We start from the raw sequence: 22,254 nt of genomic DNA, 5'->3' as shown, positions 1-22,254 counted from the left end.
CATATTGAGTGGGCATAGTACAATGTTTGTCTACTAATTTTCAATTTGTTTGGTTACCAATTAATGAACTAACACTACTTTATGTATGCTTATTAAAATAACACATTTTAAATCGATTTTTTTATAACCCACACATTCCTTCCTGCTGAATATATGAATTTAAGTTAGTCAATAACACTATTGTCTTAACCTCTGCATTTTCCTAAGTTCATTCTCAATACTTTGTTTCGTATGCGGACACATATAAGTGGAGTGAGTACTCTGAAGTTCATTCTATGTGTAAACTTCACTGTGACCTTTGATGACTTCAGGAATTCAGCTGCTTTGGAAAAAATAGGCTTAATAAAATTAAGCTGTAACTTTGAGGATTAGTTCCTCCGTTGCTAACTCCAGTCTCAGAAGCCTTGTCTGGCACCGTAAATGAAAATGATAACTTACAGCCATTCATTAGAATACCTTTAGAAGAGTTAATGGATGTTTTAAAGGAACATTTTTAAAATTGTAGTGGGTTGGCCCTGGCCGGACGCCAGGTGCCCACCAAAGCCGCTCTATCACTCCCCCTCCACAACTGGACAGGGGGAGAAAATAAAACAAAAGGCTCGTAGGTCGAGATAAGGGCAGTTTAATAAAGCAGAAGCAAAGGTCGCACACGAAAGCAAAGGAAAACAAAAGATTTTATTCTCTACTTCCCATCAGCAGGCGATGTTCGGCCACTTCCCGGGAAGCAGGGTTTCAGTACGCATAGTGGTTGCTCCGGAAGACAAACGTAAACAAACGAATGCCCCCCCACTTCCTCCTCCTCCCCCTAGATTTTATACTGAGCAGACATCATATGGTATGGAATATCCCTTTGGTCAGTTCGGGTCAGCTGTCCTGGCTATGTCCCCTCCCAAGATCTTGCCCACCCCCAGCCTACTGGTGGGGGGCAATGTTGGAGAGACAGCCTTGATGCTGTGGGAGCACTGCTCAGCAGTAGCCAAAACACTGGTGTGTTATCAACACTGTTCTAGCTACCAATACAGAGCACAGCACTACAAGGGCTGCTGTGGGGAAAATTTAACTCCATCTCAGCTAGACCCAATACAAAAATAAACAGCAAAGATTTCCATCATCCTTTCTTTTCTTATGGTGCTTAATCAAATGGACAGCCTTTGTATATTTTTGGAACCGATTACCAAGACAGACTTACGGTCACACACCAAAAAGAACTCATTCACTGTGAGAAGTCCTAAATTAGAAGCCAGAAAGTGCATGCACATCTCAGTCAGAGAACAGTAACTCAAATCTTGTCATCACTGAACCAGTCTCTTAACAGATAAGAGCCTAGAAACATAAAAAGATTTTTTTCCCCTTAATGTTTAAAATGGAAATGCAATTAAATTCACTTAGTTTGCTTTTCTAGTCCTGCTAAGATCAGCTCTAGCTGTATCAGGAACCAGGCCTCCATACCTTGACTGCATTCACTTATGTGTAAGATTTAATCGGACTTCCTTAATTCTGTCAACAGACTTTCATGCAGCTGCGATGCTACAAGGAAGACTTATCTACTGCATCTGTTAGCTCGCTGAGACTAGCTTTTATACTGTTCCAGAGAGAAGACAAAAATTAAAAACTTCGAAAGCAAGAGCGTGCTGCAAGACAGGATAGAGGATGCAATTCTTCAACAAGCTAAAACATAGGTATCAGGTATCAAGGTATCAGACATATCAGGTACACAGGGCAAAGAACAGATAGTATCAGACATGCGAGCAGAAAACAAAAGGTCAAAGCCAAAGTTCCTCACTTCTTTTACTCTGGTAAGTAAAAGATTTAAGATTTTCCAAACTACAGATTGATAATCTCAACTCTACCAGGTTGTCCTTCCCAAGAAGGACTCCACCTCGCATCTCAAGCACAGACACAGTGGACAGAAGGTTAAAAAGAAGGAACATAGAAAAATTTAAACTGCTCTCTCTTGCTCCAGTTGCTTCAGCATTCACAAATGCTTAAGTTTATTATGTTTCAAAATATAATTTATTACCAGCCACATCTTGCTTAAAATAAAAAATAAAAATGAAGATACTTGTTTTTCTTCCAAGTCTTCAGATCCCAAGGATATAGTATAGTAAAAGTCATGGTAATATTTTTGAAAAGAGAAGTTCCAGAATCCCCCTCGCTTTATGTACGTTATTAGATATAAAGGAAATAAATTTATTGGTAACTGTGCAGGCACATTAAAAATCTGAGTGCTTGCTAGGTCTGTACAACACTGTTGTTATTACGTATTTTTCTGAGCAAGATTTATAAGTGAGATCTCGGAGTGAACGAAAAAATAAATGAGCTTTGCTGACTTCAAAGAATGCATATTCATCATATGGATTGCTCATGTTTGTACAGGTACAGAAGAAATCTTAGAGTACTAACTGCTATCAGGTTCATATTTGTGATTTTTAATTAAACCAAACAAGTATCTGTTTATAACACGAGGGCAACATTTTAAATTTACATTTCATGTCATTGCAAAAATTGGTTTTAAAAATTTCCCTTCCTTCCCTCTTAAGAGGAATCCTTTACATAACAGAAGATTCTTAATCTAAACACAGTACAACTGATTTACAACAGGATACTGTTGGAAATTACTCTAGTTAAATGATCTTAGCCTGTACTACTAATATAATTTAAATTACGGTCAACAGTTTTGACCAGAAACACAAACCAAAATCCCCCAATCAAAACCACAGGAACCAGAATGAGGTTCATTAACTTCCAGAAAACCATTTGGTTGTGTAGAAGAGATTGCTCCATTATATAAGAGGATTATTGGTGATTAGCATAATTCTTTCAGCTGTATATATTATGAGTTTTCTCATGTTCCATGGGAGCTTTAATAAATTATCCCCAGAAACTAGCTGCATCCAAGCTTGACTTAATGTTGTGCATATTTTCTCGACGTTGTTTGGTATAAATATTTGCCTCTCCTTTTTGCAGCCGTTGCCGCAGTACAGACTTTTGATGTTTGGTCAGCTGACGTTTTATCTTCTGTTTCACCAGTTCCTACAAATAAACAAACAATTCAGTATCAGAACTTTTTGAAGGTTATTTAGTATTAAGACATGGCACAACGATAGTGCATTTTCAGTACCAACATGAACATGCATGATCCTAACTGGAAGACCTCTGTACATCGAGAAGTTTGTGATCTACACAACAGTTAAAGTGAGTAAGCCCAGGTCTGTGCTGTGTTGCGCTAAGCTGCATGTACAGGGTTGTCTTCAGGCCTGTGTTGTGCTGCACAAATCTGTTGGCAGTACGATAAACTAAGCCAGCTCCTGCTCAGTACTGGCAATTAGGCCTCCTGTGTGTCCCTGCCTTTATCTAAAAGTGCAGCAAGAAGTTCTCATGTGAACATCAGTTCAGCCTGACTGTAGAAATGATGAACAGAGTTGCCTGCTTGTAAGAAAATGATAAAATAGTTCAACTGACTGAAAAAGAGAGATTCTCTGCTATGGACAAGGTCTGCATGGCGTACTGCATGTGTGTTGGAGTCCTGTTCAATGCTACACCTTCAGGTCTCAGCATCTAAAGGGGTGTAGGATTATCTATGCTAATCTCTTCTGATAGTCTTAGCTCTAATAAATAGCATTTTAAATCATACCTTACAGAGTTTGAGTGTCTTTCTTACAGGGATCATAAAGGACCAGCACCTCTTGGTGCAAAAAACATGCCTTCTACAAAAATGTAAAAGCTGATAAATATTCTATGCTTGAAGATTAGACAAATGTCTTTGAAGTTTAAAAAAAAAAAAAAAGGACCAATAGAACATTTAACGTCCTGTAGTAATTATTTGGTTTGTGCCTTTTTTTTTTAGTACCCTGGTTTTTCTACAGTTTGGACTACAAAGATCTGAGTATGATTCTAGTGGAAGACAACAACTCTTTACCATAAGTGTGGCTAAATAAGACAGGCAGTCAGGAGTAATTTACAATTCCTCCTCCAGTTTTCCCCTGTTGTGAGGCACTCTCCTATTAAGATTCACAAGGTCAGGACTGTCTCACGCCTCTACAGCAAATGTACTGAAACAGCAACTTTTATTTCCATAGAACTGCAGTAGTTTTATGAAATTTCATCTGTTATTTACACCTACGTTTGCATTCCGAGTTCTGCTCTCCATTATGATGGCAATAGCTATCCATAATAAAAATGAAGCCATGATTTAGTAGATTGTGGCTGTGATTTTGTCATTTGGAAAATGATCCCAGCTCAAGCAGCGGCACTGATATTGAGTGCATACTTGCGTATCTTGTCTTGGAAGAGAAAGAGAAATCAAATTATTTTCATCTTTCTAACTATTTCATCATGACGGAATCGTACCTTGTTGGAAATCCCAAAGGAGTATCTTATTTTTATTCTAATTAATAAAGCATTAAAAAAAAATCATATGAAGGAATATATCTGCCCTTAATAAAAGATCTGCTGATGTCCAAATAACTGGACAAGAGGAAAAATATCCATCTAACTACATTTCCTTTATATGTACCCCAATTTCAGTTGCCTTGTTGTGCTTTGTTGATTGTACTATTGCCGTGGTTTGAGTAGCAACAGTGCTTGTCACAATGGTTGAAATAGCCGCAGTGCCTGTCCACAATGGTTGGAATAGCCGCAGTGCCTGTCAGTCTGTTTTCCCTCCCTCTCCCCTGAGGGTGCTGCACAATATCGAGCAGTTTGGTAGATACTGGCCAGGGCCCAGCACAGTGCAGTAAGTTGTGCCTCTTTGGAATAGCCACAGCGTTTTCCTTTCAAATACTCTATCACTTCATCAGGCTCCTCTAGTTGTTTGGGAGTGAAGTTCCAAACCACTGGAGGTGAGAAGTTCTCTAGATACCTGCCCATATGCCATGCCACCCATGACTATCCAGCCTTGGGGTGGATCTCTGGGTGGTATTCTTTAGAAACTTTTTTGTAACCCTAAACAAGACGTGAAACACATTCAGGAGACACAGCAGTAAGAGCATGCCGGCTTGAACATCCCAAGGATATTCAAAATTCTCAAAAGCTGTTGTAATTAGCCTGAAGGAGAAAGGAGAGGTGAAAGAGCAGGAAGTATCCCTCCTTGTCTTCCCAATACATTGAGTGCGATTACTAATAAATTCCGAGAGAGGACGCCCGAGGTACGGGCATGACAACAATGCCGCATACAAATACCAGCTTAACCTCATGACCAGTGATGTAATCATATCATAAGCCGACATTACCCAGTATAGCAAAATGGTAGTCCTGATCCCTCTCCCAGAGGTAATAAACATCACCGCAGGGAACACATAGTGCATATAAGAATTTACATAACACCACCATGAGAACAAATAAATCAACATTGTGACCAGCGACTATTTAACTAATATAAAAAATGTGTATAACAAATTCTGTTTTAACACGCTCTGGTCAGATCTGTCATTATCTCAACCCATCGGGCCCCGTGTTGTGCGCCAAAAAGGACTGTCGTGGTTTAGGCCCAGCCGGCAACAAAGCACCACGTGGCCGCTTGCTCACTCTCCCCACCCCCCACGGTGGGATGGGGAGGAGAATCGAAAGAAAAAGGTACAATCTCATGGGTTGAGATAACAACAGTTAATAGAACAACACAAGGAGAGAAGAAATAATAATAATACTACTAATAAAAGAATATATAAGGCGAGTGTTGCACAATGCAATTGCTCACCTCCCAGAACACTCAGCCTGTTCCCCAGCCGCGCTTCCACTCCAGTTGCCCAGCTCCCCTAGTTATATACTGAGCACGATGGTATCGAATATCCCCTTGGCTAGTTCGAGTCAGCCATCCCTGCCGTGCCCCCTCCCAGCTTCTTGTGAAAATTAACTCTATCCCAGCCAAATCCAGGACAACTACCAACCCAATGTCACTGTAGCATATGAAGTAGTAAGTTGGTAGGACTTAAATCAGGAACCAGAAAGCATAGTTTTGGCAAGTCACACTCTTTAAGAATTGCTGTGACTAATACAACTAAAGTAACAAAATACAAGGTAGTCAATGAATCCAGTTACTCAATCCAGATTTCAGCAGGAATCCTGTAATAATTAGGGAACCACCTGAACAGCAGTTTCCTAAGTTATGTTACATGCAGGCTGACCGTGGAAACGTGGATAAAAAACAGTTGCATGTGATGTGTCCTTCTTTCCTTGGGTACTTAGTAGCACTCAGTATTTAACCATAAGCTCTTTGGAAATAAAAATGGTAGATTTTCTTTAAAAATATTCCTGAAGAAAAACTGATCAGAACTAATTTAAACTGTTGCACTGACGTTTTTCTTTTGCCAATTAAGCATCTGTCATTCTGTGTTTTTTATCGGCAGAATCCTGAAAGAAGGCTTCTCTGCTTCTCCCACTCTGGTCCAGGACAGATGACTAGTTTATACAAAACTTGCTAAAAGAAATTTTGCAAGATGGATACCAGAAGTCTTTGATATGTAATCATAATGTAAATTCACCAAATTCTATTGCTCAACCACAGCATGTGGTGGAAAGACTCACTAGTCTTTCCATCTTCATAACCTAAATGTAAGAAAATACTGAGAAATGTTTCAGAGTAAACAGATTTACATTTTCTTATTTAAATTTTTGATCATTCACATTGTTTCCTCTAACTAAATTACATCAGTGCATATAAAGATTTGTACAAGCACAGAAAGATACCTTACTTCATGTGGAATAGTTGATTTTCCAAAATTCATGATGCTTTCTCTTTTTGGCATAGTCTCCAAGTTACGACTGTACCTACTGCTATTACTGCCATTGTCTATATATGCCTATCTGAATTCACTTATGTGATTAATTTAAAAATCTGTTTATGTTTTAGTATGTCTTCTCCACCGAACAGAAAGCAAGCTGCATAAACAACAGATAAACGCTAGCAGCAATAACAGGCATCAGCTCTAAGCAGCCCAGTGGATCTTACTGCAGTGCCATTATTTTGCATTTTTATTTTGTAATTATTTTCTTATGTTACAAACAGCTCATTATACATATCGTTTCTTCAGCTCTAACACTCAAAACTTAAAATAAGATTCAGCAATGAGCAGAAACGTTATTTCACTCAGCATAAAAGTATGTAAGTGAAAGCATTATGCACGGTAGATCGGTGCAGAAAAAAGTTTTTTATGTGGCTGAACCTCTTGAAAGCTTTTCTGCTAAAGTGCTTTTATCTTTCCTTTAGAACAGAAAATTAGGTATGTACAGGCCATTTACATATTTTTAGCATGTTTTATGTGTCTGCCTACAGAATAAACATACATCCTCTAAATACTCAAAAAGGTTTCTATAGCTACATAATGACCACTGCTACCACCAAGTGGTGTACAGGAGTACAATTTCAAGTAATTTCCTTTATAGAACTTAGTAGCACTAATCTTTTTTTTTTTTTTTTTTTAATTCGGCACACTTTAATTAGCAGACTTAAAAAAGGCGGGGGGGGGAAGATTGCATGGACCAAAAGCTAGGGAATTCCTGGCAGGTCATCCTGGCTCTTGTTTACTTCATCCTATAGTTTTAACCTAATCCTTTGTCTCCTTAAGAAGATACAATGCCATCCCCTAGAATAAGATCTGTGATGATGAAGATCAAAGTTGGTTTTTGTTCCTTGCATGAAGTGCTGTAAAAAATGTCTTAGACAAGATGCAAACATGCTGTTCCTTAACATTTACTTACACATAACTTTATTGGTTATTGGTGTATCTTTAAAATACTTATCTTAAAAAAAAAATTCAAAACATGAAAGTAAAGTAGCCAACTATTCCATGAATATTATAACCACTGACACGCACCTTGTGTAAAACAAGGCTGTTTCACAGAGTAACACGTCACTTAATAGGACAGTAGCAAAGCCTTTGTTAGAGAAGTACTGAAGCAGTAAGTAGCAGACTGGAAAGACTGTAAATGAGGAAGACCAAGTCTAACTGAAAAAACAAAAAAAAAACCAAACGAAAAACCACTCCTGCCAGCACTAGATGTTTCAGATACAGTATTTCTAGGACTAATACTCTAATTAGGCAATAGAAATGCTTGGAAAAGACACAAATTGCAAAAGTCCGTATTTACTTTTGGTACATGTCATGAAAGAGCTGAAACTACAGTAACATGTTTCCCAAACTAGATTTTTCAGATCTTCTGCTCCTAACTGCAAACAAAAATGAGACTGAACATAGGTACCCAAATTTACAATGGCAAGTATGTAGTCTGACCTAATTAAAAAAATACCTCATGGATCAGCTGTCAGCTGAAAGAAGATTCTTCCTGTTTTGTACAAGAATACTTTATAACTAATGAAGAACATTGGACCTTCTTCCCTTTAAAATGAAAGTGCGCTTTTAAAAATGTGACAGAGGTAACCATACTGCCTAGTGTATAGTCTGGGGTTGAAGAAAAAGACAGTAAATTCTGCTGAAAATGTTCTGATTTCTATAATGCAGAAAGTCAAATAAATTCATATTGCCAAAGAAATCACTACTGAAGTGAGTCATATAAATGTTTCAGAAAAGAGTGTGAAGAAATCTCTGAGATGACAGGTGAAAAAGGCCAAATCAAATCTTGACTCAAGCATCCACTTTTGAAATAAATTGTGGCTAGCAACAGAAATGAACGAACTGATTATATGTTAGTGCATTAACATACATTAGTGTATTATTGGCTAAATGAGAGTTGTTAATGCTGCTGTAGAGCTTCGGTGAAAGAGCAAAGAGCAATACACGAAGGAAAGTGCTGGAAATCATTCCCTGTAAACAATTACAGAAGTATCAGTCCTATTTTTCTGTGGGCGTGGAAATGCAAACCAGAGAGGTACATGGTAACAGCCTTTTTTAAAGATAATTAATGCTAGAGAACATTTTTACAAGCAGTTACTAACAGCTGTGTGCAATTTAACATGGTCTGAGAGTAAACTAAATAATAACATAGTAAGAGTAATATTTACCACTGGAATGGTTGAACAGCTCCCAACACTTCTGACTGATGTGATACTTTTAGTCCTTGTTCTGTGCTCGGCAATACGAATGATACTCTCTTCATTTCTGAAATATATAAACCAATGTTGTATACCACTAGCAAGATAAACATCCTTTGCCTTTATGAGCATCATATTTTAGTCTTATCTTTTTGAGATTGTCGTGGTTTAACCCCAGTCAGCAACTAAGCACCATGCAGCTGCTTCCCCCTACCCCTCCCAGTGGGGTGAGGAGGAGGAAAGCAAAGGAAAAAAAGTAAAGCTCGTGGGTTGAGATAAGAACAGTTTAATAACTAAAGTAAAATATAATACTAACAATAGCAATAATGAAATATAATAATAATAGTAATGAAAAGGAATACAACAAGAAAAGGAATACAACAAAAAAAGGGGGGGGGGGGGGGGAAAACCAGTGATGCACAATGCAATTGCTCACCACCTGCTGACCAATGCCCAGTTAGTTCCCGAGCTGCGATCCGCCCCTCCCGGCCAACTCCCCCCTGTTATATACTGAGCATGACGTTCCATGGTATGGAATACCCCTTTGGCTAGTTCAGGTCAGCTGCCCCAGCTATGCTCCCTCCCAGCTTCTTGCACACCTGCTTGCTGGCAGAGCATGGGAAACTGACAAGTCCTTGGCTTAAGATAAGCACTACTTAGCAACAACTAAAACATCAGAGTGTTATCAACATCATTCTCACACTAAATCCAAAACACAGCACTGTACCAGCTACTAAGAAGAGAGTTAACTCTGTCCCAGCCGAAACCAGGACAGAGATATAATCTGAAAACTCCCAAAACTCCCAGCAGAACATGCAAGTACTACAAAACACATTTTAAATATTAACACTAGTTGTTCAAAAAAGGCATTTTATGAAAGGAAGGATTTGTTGCACAATAGCCACATGTATACCAAGCACATGAAAAGAAGTTTCAGAACACTAAAAAAAAAAATATGTCAGATTCTGCACAATGATTTGACAAGTCATTTCACCAAAAAGCAAAAGCAGAGAGGGGGAGTATTAGCTTGGTATATGCATCCAGGTACATGGTGGGCTGGCAAACTCAGGGTTAGAGTTTCAGGTACAAGGGGCTAGCCTGAAGGGTAAGCAAGAATTTCTAAGTATGTCAGGAAAGGAATTAAAATCTAGAACAACACACAGTACAACACATTTGAATAATACATTCCAAGGAGTTTGTTCTTGCTAACTTCAGCTGAGTGAGCAGCAGAATAAATTGGCTTTGAGACAGAGCATTCAAATTACAAACTTATTCATAAAACTTATTTAGAAGCAGTATTTTAATATCAAGAACCCTTTCACTACCAATATTAACTGAAATAAAGAAAAAGGGAAAAAAATTTCACCATAGAAAATACGTTGGTCTACGAATTAAATGCAAGACCTGTTCTCTCATTAGGTACTACTACACAGCTGGACAACTGATCTGTCACACATTACATATGAAGCATTATGCATGTAGTACCAATCAACAGGTGAGCTATCATGAGACCAATAGGAAAGACATTCACTGCAACATTTTCAAAATAAATTGAATTTTTAGTCTTTAATATAAACAAAGATAGCTGAAGAGTAGTCCTTTTCGAGCTACTTGAAAGATTTAAATTTATTGGGGGGAGGGGAGGAACAACACTCCTAGACAGTAAATATGAATCTTTACCTGTAATGTCTGAATTTCTCGTTTAAAGTTGACAAGTCAACCAGATCAGGGCATTTGTCTTCATTCTCCTTATCATTACAGCACACTCCTTGACCTGCCTGATTTTCAACTTCAGCAGCATTTTCAGTTATGCTTTTGCCCTTAAAAAAAGCAATTGCAGAACTCTCTGTATCTTCACTGGACTTCCAAAGCATAGCTTGCCCTTCAACTTTTTCTAAGGCTGAACTCAACGTTGACATATTCAGCCTTTCTGTATTTTCTCTACTTTCAGTTGTATCAGCCTCTTCATGGCTATACATAAAGTTGTTAGAGGTTCTGCTTTCAGAGAAATCACCCACTTCATACACGAAGTCTGCATTGTTTTCTTTATCTTTGCTGAAGAGGTTGAGCTTACTCTCAGCATCTTCTACAAATTCTGATACCTCTGTTGTATTATCATCCTCATCAGAACCTGGTGGGTAAAGCAGTTCACCATCTTCGTGCACTTCTTTTGTATAGCCGCTGGCAGCAATCTCTCTATCAAGAGAACACTCTCTCCTGTTAAATAAGTATGTTTTCTTTTAATATGCTAAATCATCAAGCTACCAATATGCTACATTTTGGATTAAAAATATTAATCAAGCTAGACCATAATTACCCATACTATTAACAAAGAAGATATACTCTGTTGAAACACACAGAACACTACGTAACAGTGCTGAGCTTTAGGTAAAGTATTAACAGAATGTGATTTGAGAGAAGCAAACTTCTACAGAAGATGATCCCATCTCCATAACCAGCATTTATTTGTTTATTTATAGGAAATTATTGTATTTTAGCAGGAATACAATTTGGCTTGAAGTTCAAATTATGTTCAAGCAAACAGAAGAACAAAGGGTACACTGACACACAGTGACTGGTTCAAGTGTGGTAGCCCTTTGGAAAAGCGCTCAGAATGAAACAGAACTCTTTTCATTGCAACAGCTTCAGTCTTAAAATAAGTAAAAAATTACTTTACTTTTCAAAAGAGACAAAAGACATTAGGAAGAAAACCTTGAACATAATAATGTTTGAAGAGTCAGTCACCATATTTACTAGCATTTTAAAAATAAATTTAAAATTGAAACCCAAATTAATCCTCAATATACCAGAGCTGTCAAATAGGCTTTGAGAAGTGGAAGAAACTGATTCTGCATCACTGTTAATACTTCCTAGATATTTACCATTTGGATCAAGCTTTCGGATTGATCTCTCTTCCTTAGCTGCAAGAGGAAAGACAAAGGAGGCAGCAGCAGATTTCAAAGCACACTTCAGCTTTTGGAAACCACTTACAGTAAGTTTGGTTGAAGGAAACACAACAGGAATGACAAAAATAGAATTTAAAATTGCATAGTTGGGCCTATGTTTTTAATTTCTCCTACAAGCATCTCTCACAGGCACCCATTTTTCTCACAAAACCAACACAAATACCATAAATAGGAGAACTCAAATTTGTCTGGCAGTTTCTACCTGATGTCTTTGAATGCTGGGAAGAGCTCACTCTCGTAGTTGAAGCGTTTCTTAAAGAACTCCTTAATACAGTTAACATCTCTGTCAAAATACCTGTAAAAAACCACAGAATTGTACAAACACAAAATGAAGGTAATGAAGTCTACTGCAATGACAAACTTTTACCCTACATTTCTTGTCTTTTACTGATTTTATTTGAAAGTTATTTCTATTAGTGATCCCAAGACAAAAGGCTAGGGAGACAAACTGCATGCAGTTTACTTCTAAGCGTTTCTTAACTGAACAACACCATTCTCTCTGAGAAGCAATTAATTACATATTTACCCTAAAGAGACATTTCTACTCATTCATAAATCAAACTATGTTTGGAACGTTATTTGTGCTGCATGACAACAATGGTAGAAAAAGAATCGGAAACAGACTTATGGAGACAAGTCATGGTTGACTATTTGCTGTCATCAGCACTTATCAGATTTACTTACATCTTTAAATTTGAACCTACCATTCAGCATTTGCATGTGATGTTGATATCATCTGAGGGAAATCAATCATAGTGACATGGTCGTCATTATCCAATATAAGATTAAATTCATTGAAATCACCATGAATCAAACCATGACTGGCAAGTTTTACAAGCAGATCCATTAATTCACTGTAGACAGAGGCAGGATCTTCCATTTGGCGCACCTGGCACCTGAAAAGTTAAACAAAATAAAATGTTCTGAACCTTGAAAGACTCAATTTAAAAATATAGACAAAGTATATGAAATACATCTGACAGAATGCCAAGGCAATTCAAGTTAAAAGGGCCCTCAGGTCTCTAGTCCAATACCCTCCTCAAAGCTGAGTCAACTCTGAGATCAGACCAGACTGCTCACGGCTTTGTCTAGTTAGGGCTTGAAAAATTCCAGGGACAGAGAGAGACTGTGCAACCTCCCCATGCACCCTGTGCCACTGCCTCACTGTCCTCAATGGGAGAAAATATCTCCTTATATCCAGGCTAAATCTCATTTCAACTTACACTCACTGTCTCCCATCAGGCACCACTGTCATAATGCATTATTTAAATAATGGATCCATATATTTTTATGCCTCTCCTGTTTTAGGTAATCTTACAGTCTCAGTAGGAACAAGGTCTTCCTGTATTCAAATTCAAATGCCCCATAATATTTTCTTTTACAAAAATGTATTTTCTACACTAAGGGGTAAAAAAAAAGGAAAAAAGCTTAAAGCATTCCTGAACACATACCTGAGAAAGCAAAGTACCTTAAGTGGCAAATTACAAATCATTTGGTCTTCAGAAACAAACTAAGTAAAAAGGCAGTTATCTTATTGTACCATGAACTATCAAGAAGTGGTCAGCATTTAGTTATAATGTGAAATATTCTGGTCTGAATGCAGCACCACAGTATTATGAGAATGGATCATTTGTAGAATACAAAGAACGAACAATGGAAGTCCAGCAGCTCTGTAACAGGCTCCTCTCGGAACACTTTCATATTCATACCAAAATTAATTGGTGACACTTCTCATAGCCACAGGTCTGTATCATAAAATGTCCCATTTGCTCTTTGAATTTGGAAGTCATGTTGACAGGTATCTTCTCAGATAGGAATCTCAGGTCCTAGGGAGCAGGGGGAAGCGTTGGAGCAAGGAAGATGTACCCTTGGTGGAAAAGCATCAGTTCAGGGAATACTTAAGCAAACTGGACGTACATGAGTCCAGGGACCCTGATGGGATGTAGCCCCGAGCACTGAGGAAGTTGGCAGGTGTCATTGCAAGGCCACTCTTGATAATCGTTGATCAATCATGGCGACTGGGGTTAGTACCTGAAGACTGGAGAAAGGCAAACGTCACTCCCATCTTCAAGAATGGCAAGAAGGAGGACCCAGGGAACTATAGGCTGGTCAGCCTCACCTTGAGCCCGGGGAAGGTGATGGAGCTGCTAATACTGGAAACCACTGTCAGGCACATTAAGGACAAGAAAATCATCCAGATTCACCAAGGTGAAGTCATGCTTGACCAACTTGGTTAACTTCTGTGATGAAGTGACTGGCCTGCTAAATCAGGGGACAGCAGTGGATATTATCTACCTGGACTTCACTAAGGCTTTGACACTGGCTCCTGTAAGACTCTCATAGAGAACCTGCTGATGTACAGTCTGGAAGCGCAGACAGTGAGATGGACTGAAACGGCCTGAATGGCTGGACAAAAAGTCTAGTTGGAGGCCAGTGACTAACAGCGGAACTCAGCAGTCAAAAGTGATTCCTGTCCTGTTCAACATCTTCATTAATGAGCTGGATGATGGGGCAGAGTTTGCAGAAGACACCCAACTGGGAGTGGCTGATACGCCAGTGGGTCATGCTGCCATCAAGAGGGACCTCAACGGGCTGGAGAAATGAGCCAGCACGAACCTCATGAAGTTCAATGAGCAGTGCAAAGTCCTGCACGTGGGGAGGAACAACCTCATGCACCAGTATACACTGGGTGTCACTCAGCTGGAAAGCAGCTTGGCAGAAAAGGGGGTCCCGGTGGACACAAAGTTGAGTATGAGCCAGCAACGTGCCCTTGCTGCAAAGGTGGCTAATGGTATCCTTGGCTGCATTAGGAGTAGTACTGCCAGAAGGTCGAGGGAGGTGATCCTTCCCCTTTATTCAACACCGGTGAGGGCACACCTAGAGTACTGTGTCCAGTTCTGGGATCACCAGTACAGGAGAGATACGGACATATTGGAGAGAGCCCAACGAAGGGCCACAAAGATAACAAAGAGACTGGAGCATCTCTCCTATGTGAAAAGGCTGAGAGCTGGGACTGTTCAGCCTGGAGAAGAGAAGGCTCAGGGGGATCTCATCAATGTATATAAATGCCTGAAGGGAGTGTGCAAAGAAGACAGAGCCAGGCTTTTTTCAGTGATGCCCAGTAACAGGACAAGAGCCAGTGGGCACAAACTGAAACACAGGAAGGTCTGTCTGAGCATAGGAAACACTTTTTTCACTGTGAGGGTGACTGAGCACTGGCACTGGTTGCCCAAAGTTGTGGAGTCTCCCTCCTTAGAGGTATTCAAAAGCCATCTGAACATGGTCCTGGACAACCAGCCCTGCTGGTGGCCCTGCTCAAGCAGGGAGGTTGGGCCAGATGTTCTCTGGAGGTCCCTTCCAACCTCAACCATTCTGTGATTCTGACAGATGTGAAATAAAGTAGGTAGACTAGGAAAAACCAAGTCCAATTTGGCAGGAACTCTGGATAACCTTATATTTGTCCAAGAGAACATAACAACTGTTCACAATAAGTCACCAACTCTGCACTACTTTTTCAACTCGGGCAATGGACAACAGAAAAACTGGCAACAGGCCCTGCTTGAGCAGGGTGTTTGGACCAGATGTCTGCCAGAGGTCCCTTCCAAGCTCAACTATTCGGAGACTCTTTGATCTTGGCACATTTGGAATAATTCTCATCCACTACTTATCTCCTTCAGGTTAGAAGCACAAAACAGGGAAAGCATGGTAAACTTCCACTGCAGACATCCACATGGAACTTCAAGTGCTCCATGTACATGATAGATGTGGGATTATTTAACAAATGAAGGTGGGGAGACAGAATATAATGAAGTCTCTTCCATGTTACTCTCCAAGTGTTATACTTCGGGATTAATTCCCCTTTGATTAAACTGCCCACTTTAGATCTTGATTACAAGAGCATGGACTGGTTTGTTCTAGAACTAGACACTTTAAATCTCTGGATAACCACCTAGGTTATTCTACATTATATCAAGTATATTGGCCTTTTGCATTCTGCTCTGCAAAATAAAACAAACTATCCCTTCACATACAAACCTCAATGATAGTTAATGTTTCTAGATGTTGAACAACTCAAGCAATGTAATCTTCCTTGAAGAAGCAAAACCAGATTATACATGGTATTCTACATAAACAAAGCAGAAATTCTAAAACAGTGAGTTATAATCTCACCTGAACTACCAGAGCAAGGATCGCAAACTGGAGCTCAGAATGTGAAGGATATTATATTCAATACTGTATATATCCAATAACATACAGAATATGCGAATTCTGTGTAGAAAACAGTTGCAGTACTAACTTGTGTCACACTGCTCTTTTGATGTACTCCTTACTTAAAAAATTAGTCTATTTCACCAGTTTCTTTGGACTAAGAAAAAAAACCAATTTCTCTGAAGAAAGAGATGAGAGAAGCAAGACTATAAGTAGAATACTAGTGAGTGTGGGCTAGAGAGGATCATTCAGCATGGTAAAGCCAGAATTCACTCACATGACAAGAAAAAACCGTAACTCTGTTACCTTACTGAACCTAACGTTGTTAGGGTTTCTATAACACAGAGAATTCAAGCTTCAGTACTTACAAAGGATAGCCATCAATAAGTTCCATAACAACTGCATGCCTGTTGTAGTCTATAGGTTTTGGAACAGGAAATTTTCTGTCATGCAAAGCCTGGAAAGAGACAACATATTGAAAAATTAAAATCAAATAGTTAAGAAAACATTACATATATTGACAAACTCCCGTAAGATAAGCAATAAATATTACTGTGGCAGCAGCATACATTACTCAAATGCTAACTGGAAACATCAAATCACATGCTTAAGGAAGACAGCATTAACAGCCATTTGAACTTTCACTGCAAAGACAAATAAAATTCCTAAGTTTAGACACTAAGCACGCTGCTATATTGTCTACAGTTTAATTATCGTGCATCTGGAAGAAATCCACAACAGAATGGAAAAATGACAGAATCATATCTGGTCTGTTAGCCCAAGTAATCAATAGCAGATAACTGGGAATAGGGTGTCAGGCATTAGAAAAAAAATTCCACACCAAGTTGCTGCCAATACAGTTCTGCCTGACTAGTTGAGCTATACTCAGCTGCTGTAAGACAAAAGTTCATTCTTAAATATTAATAACCAGCATTACACCACATTAAAGATTAACCAAAAGTAGGTCATAATTTGAAGCTCTCCTGTTTGCCTTTTCAAACGCAAATTTAGTCATTTACTGGACCCACTCAACTTCTTTATGCATTCATTCTCTTTTTACTCATTCTCTTGTTACCAGTCAATTTTTCTAAGATAGAGTTCTAAGTTAAAGCAACATAAATATGGCTTTTGTTACTTAAATGTTACACTATTATCCCTTTTCAGCACACAATTAATCCTCCCCCAACTCTCTTTTCAGGGAAACTGACCCCCACGATTATATTGCTATAAGTTCTGATCACATAATGCTTTACCAATTGGACCAATACAGAGGTTCTAAATGATGGTAATAGTTCTTTCTCTCTCTGTGGAGGCCACTGGTAGAACCTATCAAGGCTTTTTAAGAGAAACAAGAAAACAATATTTAATGTACATAGTACTGTTGACTAGCACAAAAGGAGAAGGGAAAACTAGGTTTTTTATGAATAATTAGTTTTCCACTATCAACTTTCAATCACTGTATAACATCTGCATTTTTTTAAAGCAGGTCAAAAAAATCTGGAACTCTGAGAGTAGCAATATATGCGTGGAAATGAAAACTTTTTCCACAGTATAGAACAAAGTGTGCCTTCTTAGATCAGAACACCAGTCTGGACTGAAAGATTTCCGTCAACAGCACAGCAACAACTGAAAACTCGGTCAATTAAAAAATAAATACATGAATTAAAAAAAAAAAATGACAGCTGAACAAAAAAAATAATAATTCTGAAAAGTAACTGTAAATTTCCTTACTTTTTAAGGTGTTTTTGCAAACTTATGCAATAAATTTTAAAGGAAAAACAGCAGAACTGGTAATACATAAATTATCTATCCATAAATAACAACATTCATCTGAAATTCTCTCATGACATCTGCTTCTCTTCCACATGACTTCCACGGCAAAGCTCCATTTTGTCATTGGAAAGTATACAAAACATACAGCATCGAAATTCTCTGAAATGTACACTTTAAGTCCATTGGGGGGGGGGGGGGGTAAATCCTACCAGTACTGCAAATACGAACTGATCAAAAGACAGTCTGAAAAGCAGATTCCAGTCTATTACACCATTGCTGATATTGTGTGAATGGCCACCTACCTTCATATAGGCAAACTCCTTCATTGCTGCTAGCCGGGATAAATACAGCCATGACATTTTATGTCTGTGCTTGTGGTAGTCACGTTTATTTTTCAGACTGCGAAAGGAAGTTCTTCCAAGCCTATGTAATTTCAATGCAAACTGTTGCTCCTCTTCATTTGCAACAATATAAATATCTAGAAAACACATAATGGCATAGAGCGAAAAAATAAATGATATCTAACAAATTAGTATCTGATGAAAAAGTGCAGTGATAAGTTTGTCACTTCACTTCTCACAATTACTACTTCTGGCATGGTAAGTTCTACTACAATTAGTAAAGACAGCTAAATTTACATATTGTATATTAGAGATCCAAACAAGAAGAAATTATTGTTAAAGAGATCATGGTACTCCATTAGAAGAAATACTGATGTGATCTGAAACACCTTTCAGAGTAGGAGATCTTAAGGTTCCTATATTCAGGTTAACATCCCCAGGCTATCTGCACAGCAAAGAACAAATACAAGCTATCCTTGAAAGAAATCTAGGGCAGATGCTGGTGTCCTTAATCACACTCTGGAAGAGCCTTCTTCTTTCTCTTGAGCAGACAGACAACCCAAGGAACCAGCCTCTTAATTTAAACAGTGTTAACAAATAGCCTATGTTTCATGTCTACCATTTGTCCCCAATAATCCCCTTCTCATTCTTCAATTACACGTTACTTGCTGTGTCAAATTACAATCGACATGAACATAAGAGGAATGAAGACAGTACTCCAATAGTTTTGAGCCTATTTTACTTTACTATCTTAAGTGGGATGAAAAAGCTGAAATTATCTTTTTGCTAAAATGGTTCAAAACTCTTCACAAAGCATGAGACAAACAGCATCTGCCTGCAAAGTACCTTTTTAAGCGATGAACCAAGAATCAGACAAAATGGTCAAAGCAGAACAACACTCTTGTGAAGAAATATTCAAATGCAGCCAGAAGCCTCACATAGCATTTCAACAAGTGACCCATAAATCTTGGTGTTTGATAGATTAACTGATGTGACCATCCAGAGGAAAACTTACATAGTTTCTAGCAAAACATTTGCAATGTTACAGTTGTGTTTGCTTAAAAATAAATTAGTAAAAATGTTTTTTTTCATTACCTGATTCTTTGCCAACACCCATCTGGTTTCCAACAGAATTTATGACTTGTCGGGAAGACAGCGTTTTCAAAGCAAGGTAATCATATCCTGCATTAGTTAACCGATAACCCTGGACAGCTAGGCAAGAATAAAATACAAAACATTTCATTCCTCATTATGTACATATTACATTTAAAATAAATCTCAATTTAGTCTTGTTTCAGCTTACAGTACACAACACCCAAGCAATATTTCACCCATTGGCTAGTATCAGCCCAATTTGACAGAATGATAAAGATGTTTAAGTTCCTGCAAGTTTTATGAAAATTGACAACTGGGCAAAAGACAGACATGCTGTTAGCCCCTCACTAATAGAGGCAATGGCAGTACTTTAAATAGCCTGGGAAAACCCAAGGAGCATTTGGAAGATCGACATATAGGAGACACAAGCAGGGATCTGAGATTGTTGTGATGATCTAGAGAGATGCTTAATGCTCTGAAGAACTGGGACAAAAAGGACAGGAATTTCCTGTAGCCTTATACAGTATGTTTGCAAAGCCAGATGCAACCAAAAGGCTGAAGGAAATGGGGAAAGGCCTGCACAACTACTACTTATTACATGACAGGGAATAAAAACTAGTTTAGCAGCTGTTTCTGAAGGGGTGAAGTGTACAAGGCTTTTGCAGTCTGCTCCAGTTTGTGTACTATAAGACTGTAACTCAGTTGGATTGATTCTTGTATGCATTTGAATATTGCCTTAAGTGATGATTGCTTTTATTTTTCATGACTTTGGTGACTGAGCAAAAAAGAAAGCTAACTGTTTGTTTCTTTTCTGCTTGTCATCTGTATAAGCACGAGCAGCTCAGCAGACAGCTACAACATTTGGTTGTATGCGCAAATCCATATTCCCAGCGTAAGTCCAAAAGAAGGTAAGGCTAGCAAGCGCTCTGGATGCTCATATGTGCCAGGCTGTGGTACTTCTGCAAGTACCACTGTGAGGCACTGGGGACAGAATGAGAGAGGGAGCTCAACACAAAATTCAAACTCACTTTTAGTTCGTTCATAAGCTAGAAGTTTGTGCTTCACCAACTCTCTCAAAATTTTATTACAGCCTCCATGTTTAAGGCTGGCAATGGAAGCAATTAAGCTAGCAGGAACTACTTCATGGTTCTTCATGCCCATTTCCACCTAAAAGAGTAAATAAAAATAGATTTGTTAGCTCCTCTGTTCAACAATGAAATAATATCAGATCCCACTTAAGACCAAAATCATTTTTCATGGATGCATTTTTTTTTTTTTATGACTTAACCAAACCTTTTAATATGCACCATGGCCCCTTGATATCCTTTGTGAAATTCAGCCTTGAAACTTCTACAGTACTGGCCAGAAGATGAATGGCTGATTACATTTCAGTGTCAGAAGTGGATGAAGGAACTGTTCTACATTTCTGAAATGAGACTCCTTTCTCATACTTACAGAGCCAAGTCTCAATTTGCTTTTCCACTAGGACTCCTGCTGTCAGTACAGTCAGACAGGCCAAGTGGTGCGGCTGGCACTTACCATGCAACTAACCAAGACAGCATGCCATGCACTGGTAAACCTTTGCTCACTCCTTGTTAGTCAGGGTGCCAAAAGCAATCAGCACGTGTGGAGAAACTGGTGACGACACCTTACTGGGCAGCCACCACCTGGGCAGCCCCAGCTACCGCCGCCCTGCTGTTAACGATCCCTCCGAAGTGGCCGGCTGAATGAAGAACGGCACGACCTGGGCCCTCCCCACCGGGAAACACCGACATTGGACCCTGGGAGAGGCAGCGAGAACAGAAGCAGGTCCCACTCCCCTGCAGCCTTTCTTCCGCTGCCGTCTGCGACACAACCAATCCAGTCTCCCACCTGTGCACGGAACGTGTCCGACCCCGCTTAGCCATGCGGAACTCCGTGCGTAGGGCTGGGCTAAGCAGGCCTCCCCCCCTCCCCCCACTCGCCTGTCCCCCCAGCCAGGCCTCCCCACGGGCTCACCGCTGTCAGGACCCTGAAGTGCTCCCTGGAGAGGTACCGAAGCATCACCACATTCAGCTTCCCCATGACCGCTGCAGCTGGTACACGCTAGCGGCGCGAAGAGCCCGCTTAGTCCGGAGAGGAGGACAACTAGGCCTCTCTACCCCTGCGGAAATGCGCCAGGACCACGGCACCACTCCGACGCATGCGCAGAGCTCTCGACACTGCCGCAGCAAGCTCCTCCCGGGCCGACGTTGCTGCGTGTTTGGGTCCTGTCAGCTGCGTACGCGCTCATATCCTTAGCCGGATCTTTATGTGCTTCATTCGTCACTGAGTCATTAGTGACTGAAAATCGAAACAGAACAAGCCTCTACTCCGAGACTGGCCTGACCTCTCTCCCTACTGCGAATGAGTTAGTTGGGTGGCGTATGCATCTGCCAAGACCGACTCCCTAGAAGAAACCACTCTTGAGACACGCAGGCAAAGCAACCAGCTCGTCCCACCGTTGCTCCGTTGGAGAGCGGACTATCGAGAGGCACGCCAATACCCCGCCCCGCCCCGCGCTCCTGTCTACCCCCAGGGCGGCCGGAAGCCTCGGCTGCAACTGCGCCTGCGCACAACCCGGGCACAGACGGGATGTGACGTACCTATGGACTAGGGAGTGCGGGAGGAAAGCTCTTTGTACGCCTGCGCGGTATCACCGTGCTTCTTTTGCGCGCCGAACGAATGGGGGCGGGGTTGGGTTCGAGGCTGCGGCCGGTGTGCTGTGGTCTGTTGCGCCCGTGGGCGGTGACGTGCAGCTCCTTCTGTGAATTCTTTTTTTTTAATCATACGTGATAGCAGGGCTGAAGGAAGTAGAAATATTAATGGGACAATCCCCCCCAAACAGATTCACTGGGGAAGTGGG

At 39.9% G+C, this 22,254-nt stretch overlaps 1 protein-coding gene across 1 annotated transcript; it reads right to left on the bottom strand.

Annotated features, from left to right (window-relative positions):
- Positions 1 to 826: 826 nt before the first annotated feature.
- Positions 827 to 21,815, bottom strand: RIOK2 (RIO kinase 2). Its single transcript, XM_050913306.1, has 10 exons — positions 21,369 to 21,815; positions 20,399 to 20,537; positions 19,371 to 19,487; positions 18,237 to 18,412; positions 16,530 to 16,618; positions 12,657 to 12,848; positions 12,155 to 12,247; positions 10,667 to 11,203; positions 8,957 to 9,053; positions 827 to 3,033 (listed from the first exon to the last, which is right to left on the bottom strand). The coding sequence occupies exons 1-10, from the start codon at positions 21,432 to 21,434 to the stop codon at positions 2,872 to 2,874; spliced, it is 1,668 nt and encodes a 555-aa protein (XP_050769263.1). The 5' UTR covers positions 21,435 to 21,815; the 3' UTR covers positions 827 to 2,871.
- Between the last annotated feature and the right edge of the window lie 439 nt (positions 21,816 to 22,254).

This window comes from Gymnogyps californianus, chromosome Z (assembly GCF_018139145.2).
Source record: "Gymnogyps californianus isolate 813 chromosome Z, ASM1813914v2, whole genome shotgun sequence".
Classification (NCBI taxonomy): Eukaryota; Metazoa; Chordata; class Aves; order Accipitriformes; family Cathartidae; genus Gymnogyps; species Gymnogyps californianus.
The sequence above is the reverse complement of the archived record's forward strand: the minus strand, read 5'-3'. Positions and strand labels throughout refer to the sequence as shown.

Coding starts and splice junctions, on each gene's coding strand:
- RIOK2 (XM_050913306.1), bottom strand. CDS start 21,434: ATGGGGAAGCTGAATGTGGTGATGCTTCGGTACCTCTCCAGGGAGCAC. Junction 20,538..21,368: donor ACTTCAGGGTCCTGACAGCG/GTGAGCCCGTGG, acceptor TTACTCTTTTAG/GTGGAAATGGGCATGAAGAA. Junction 12,849..16,529: donor CTTATTGATGGCTATCCTTT/GTAAGTACTGAA, acceptor TTAACTTTTCAG/GTGCCAGGTGCGCCAAATGG.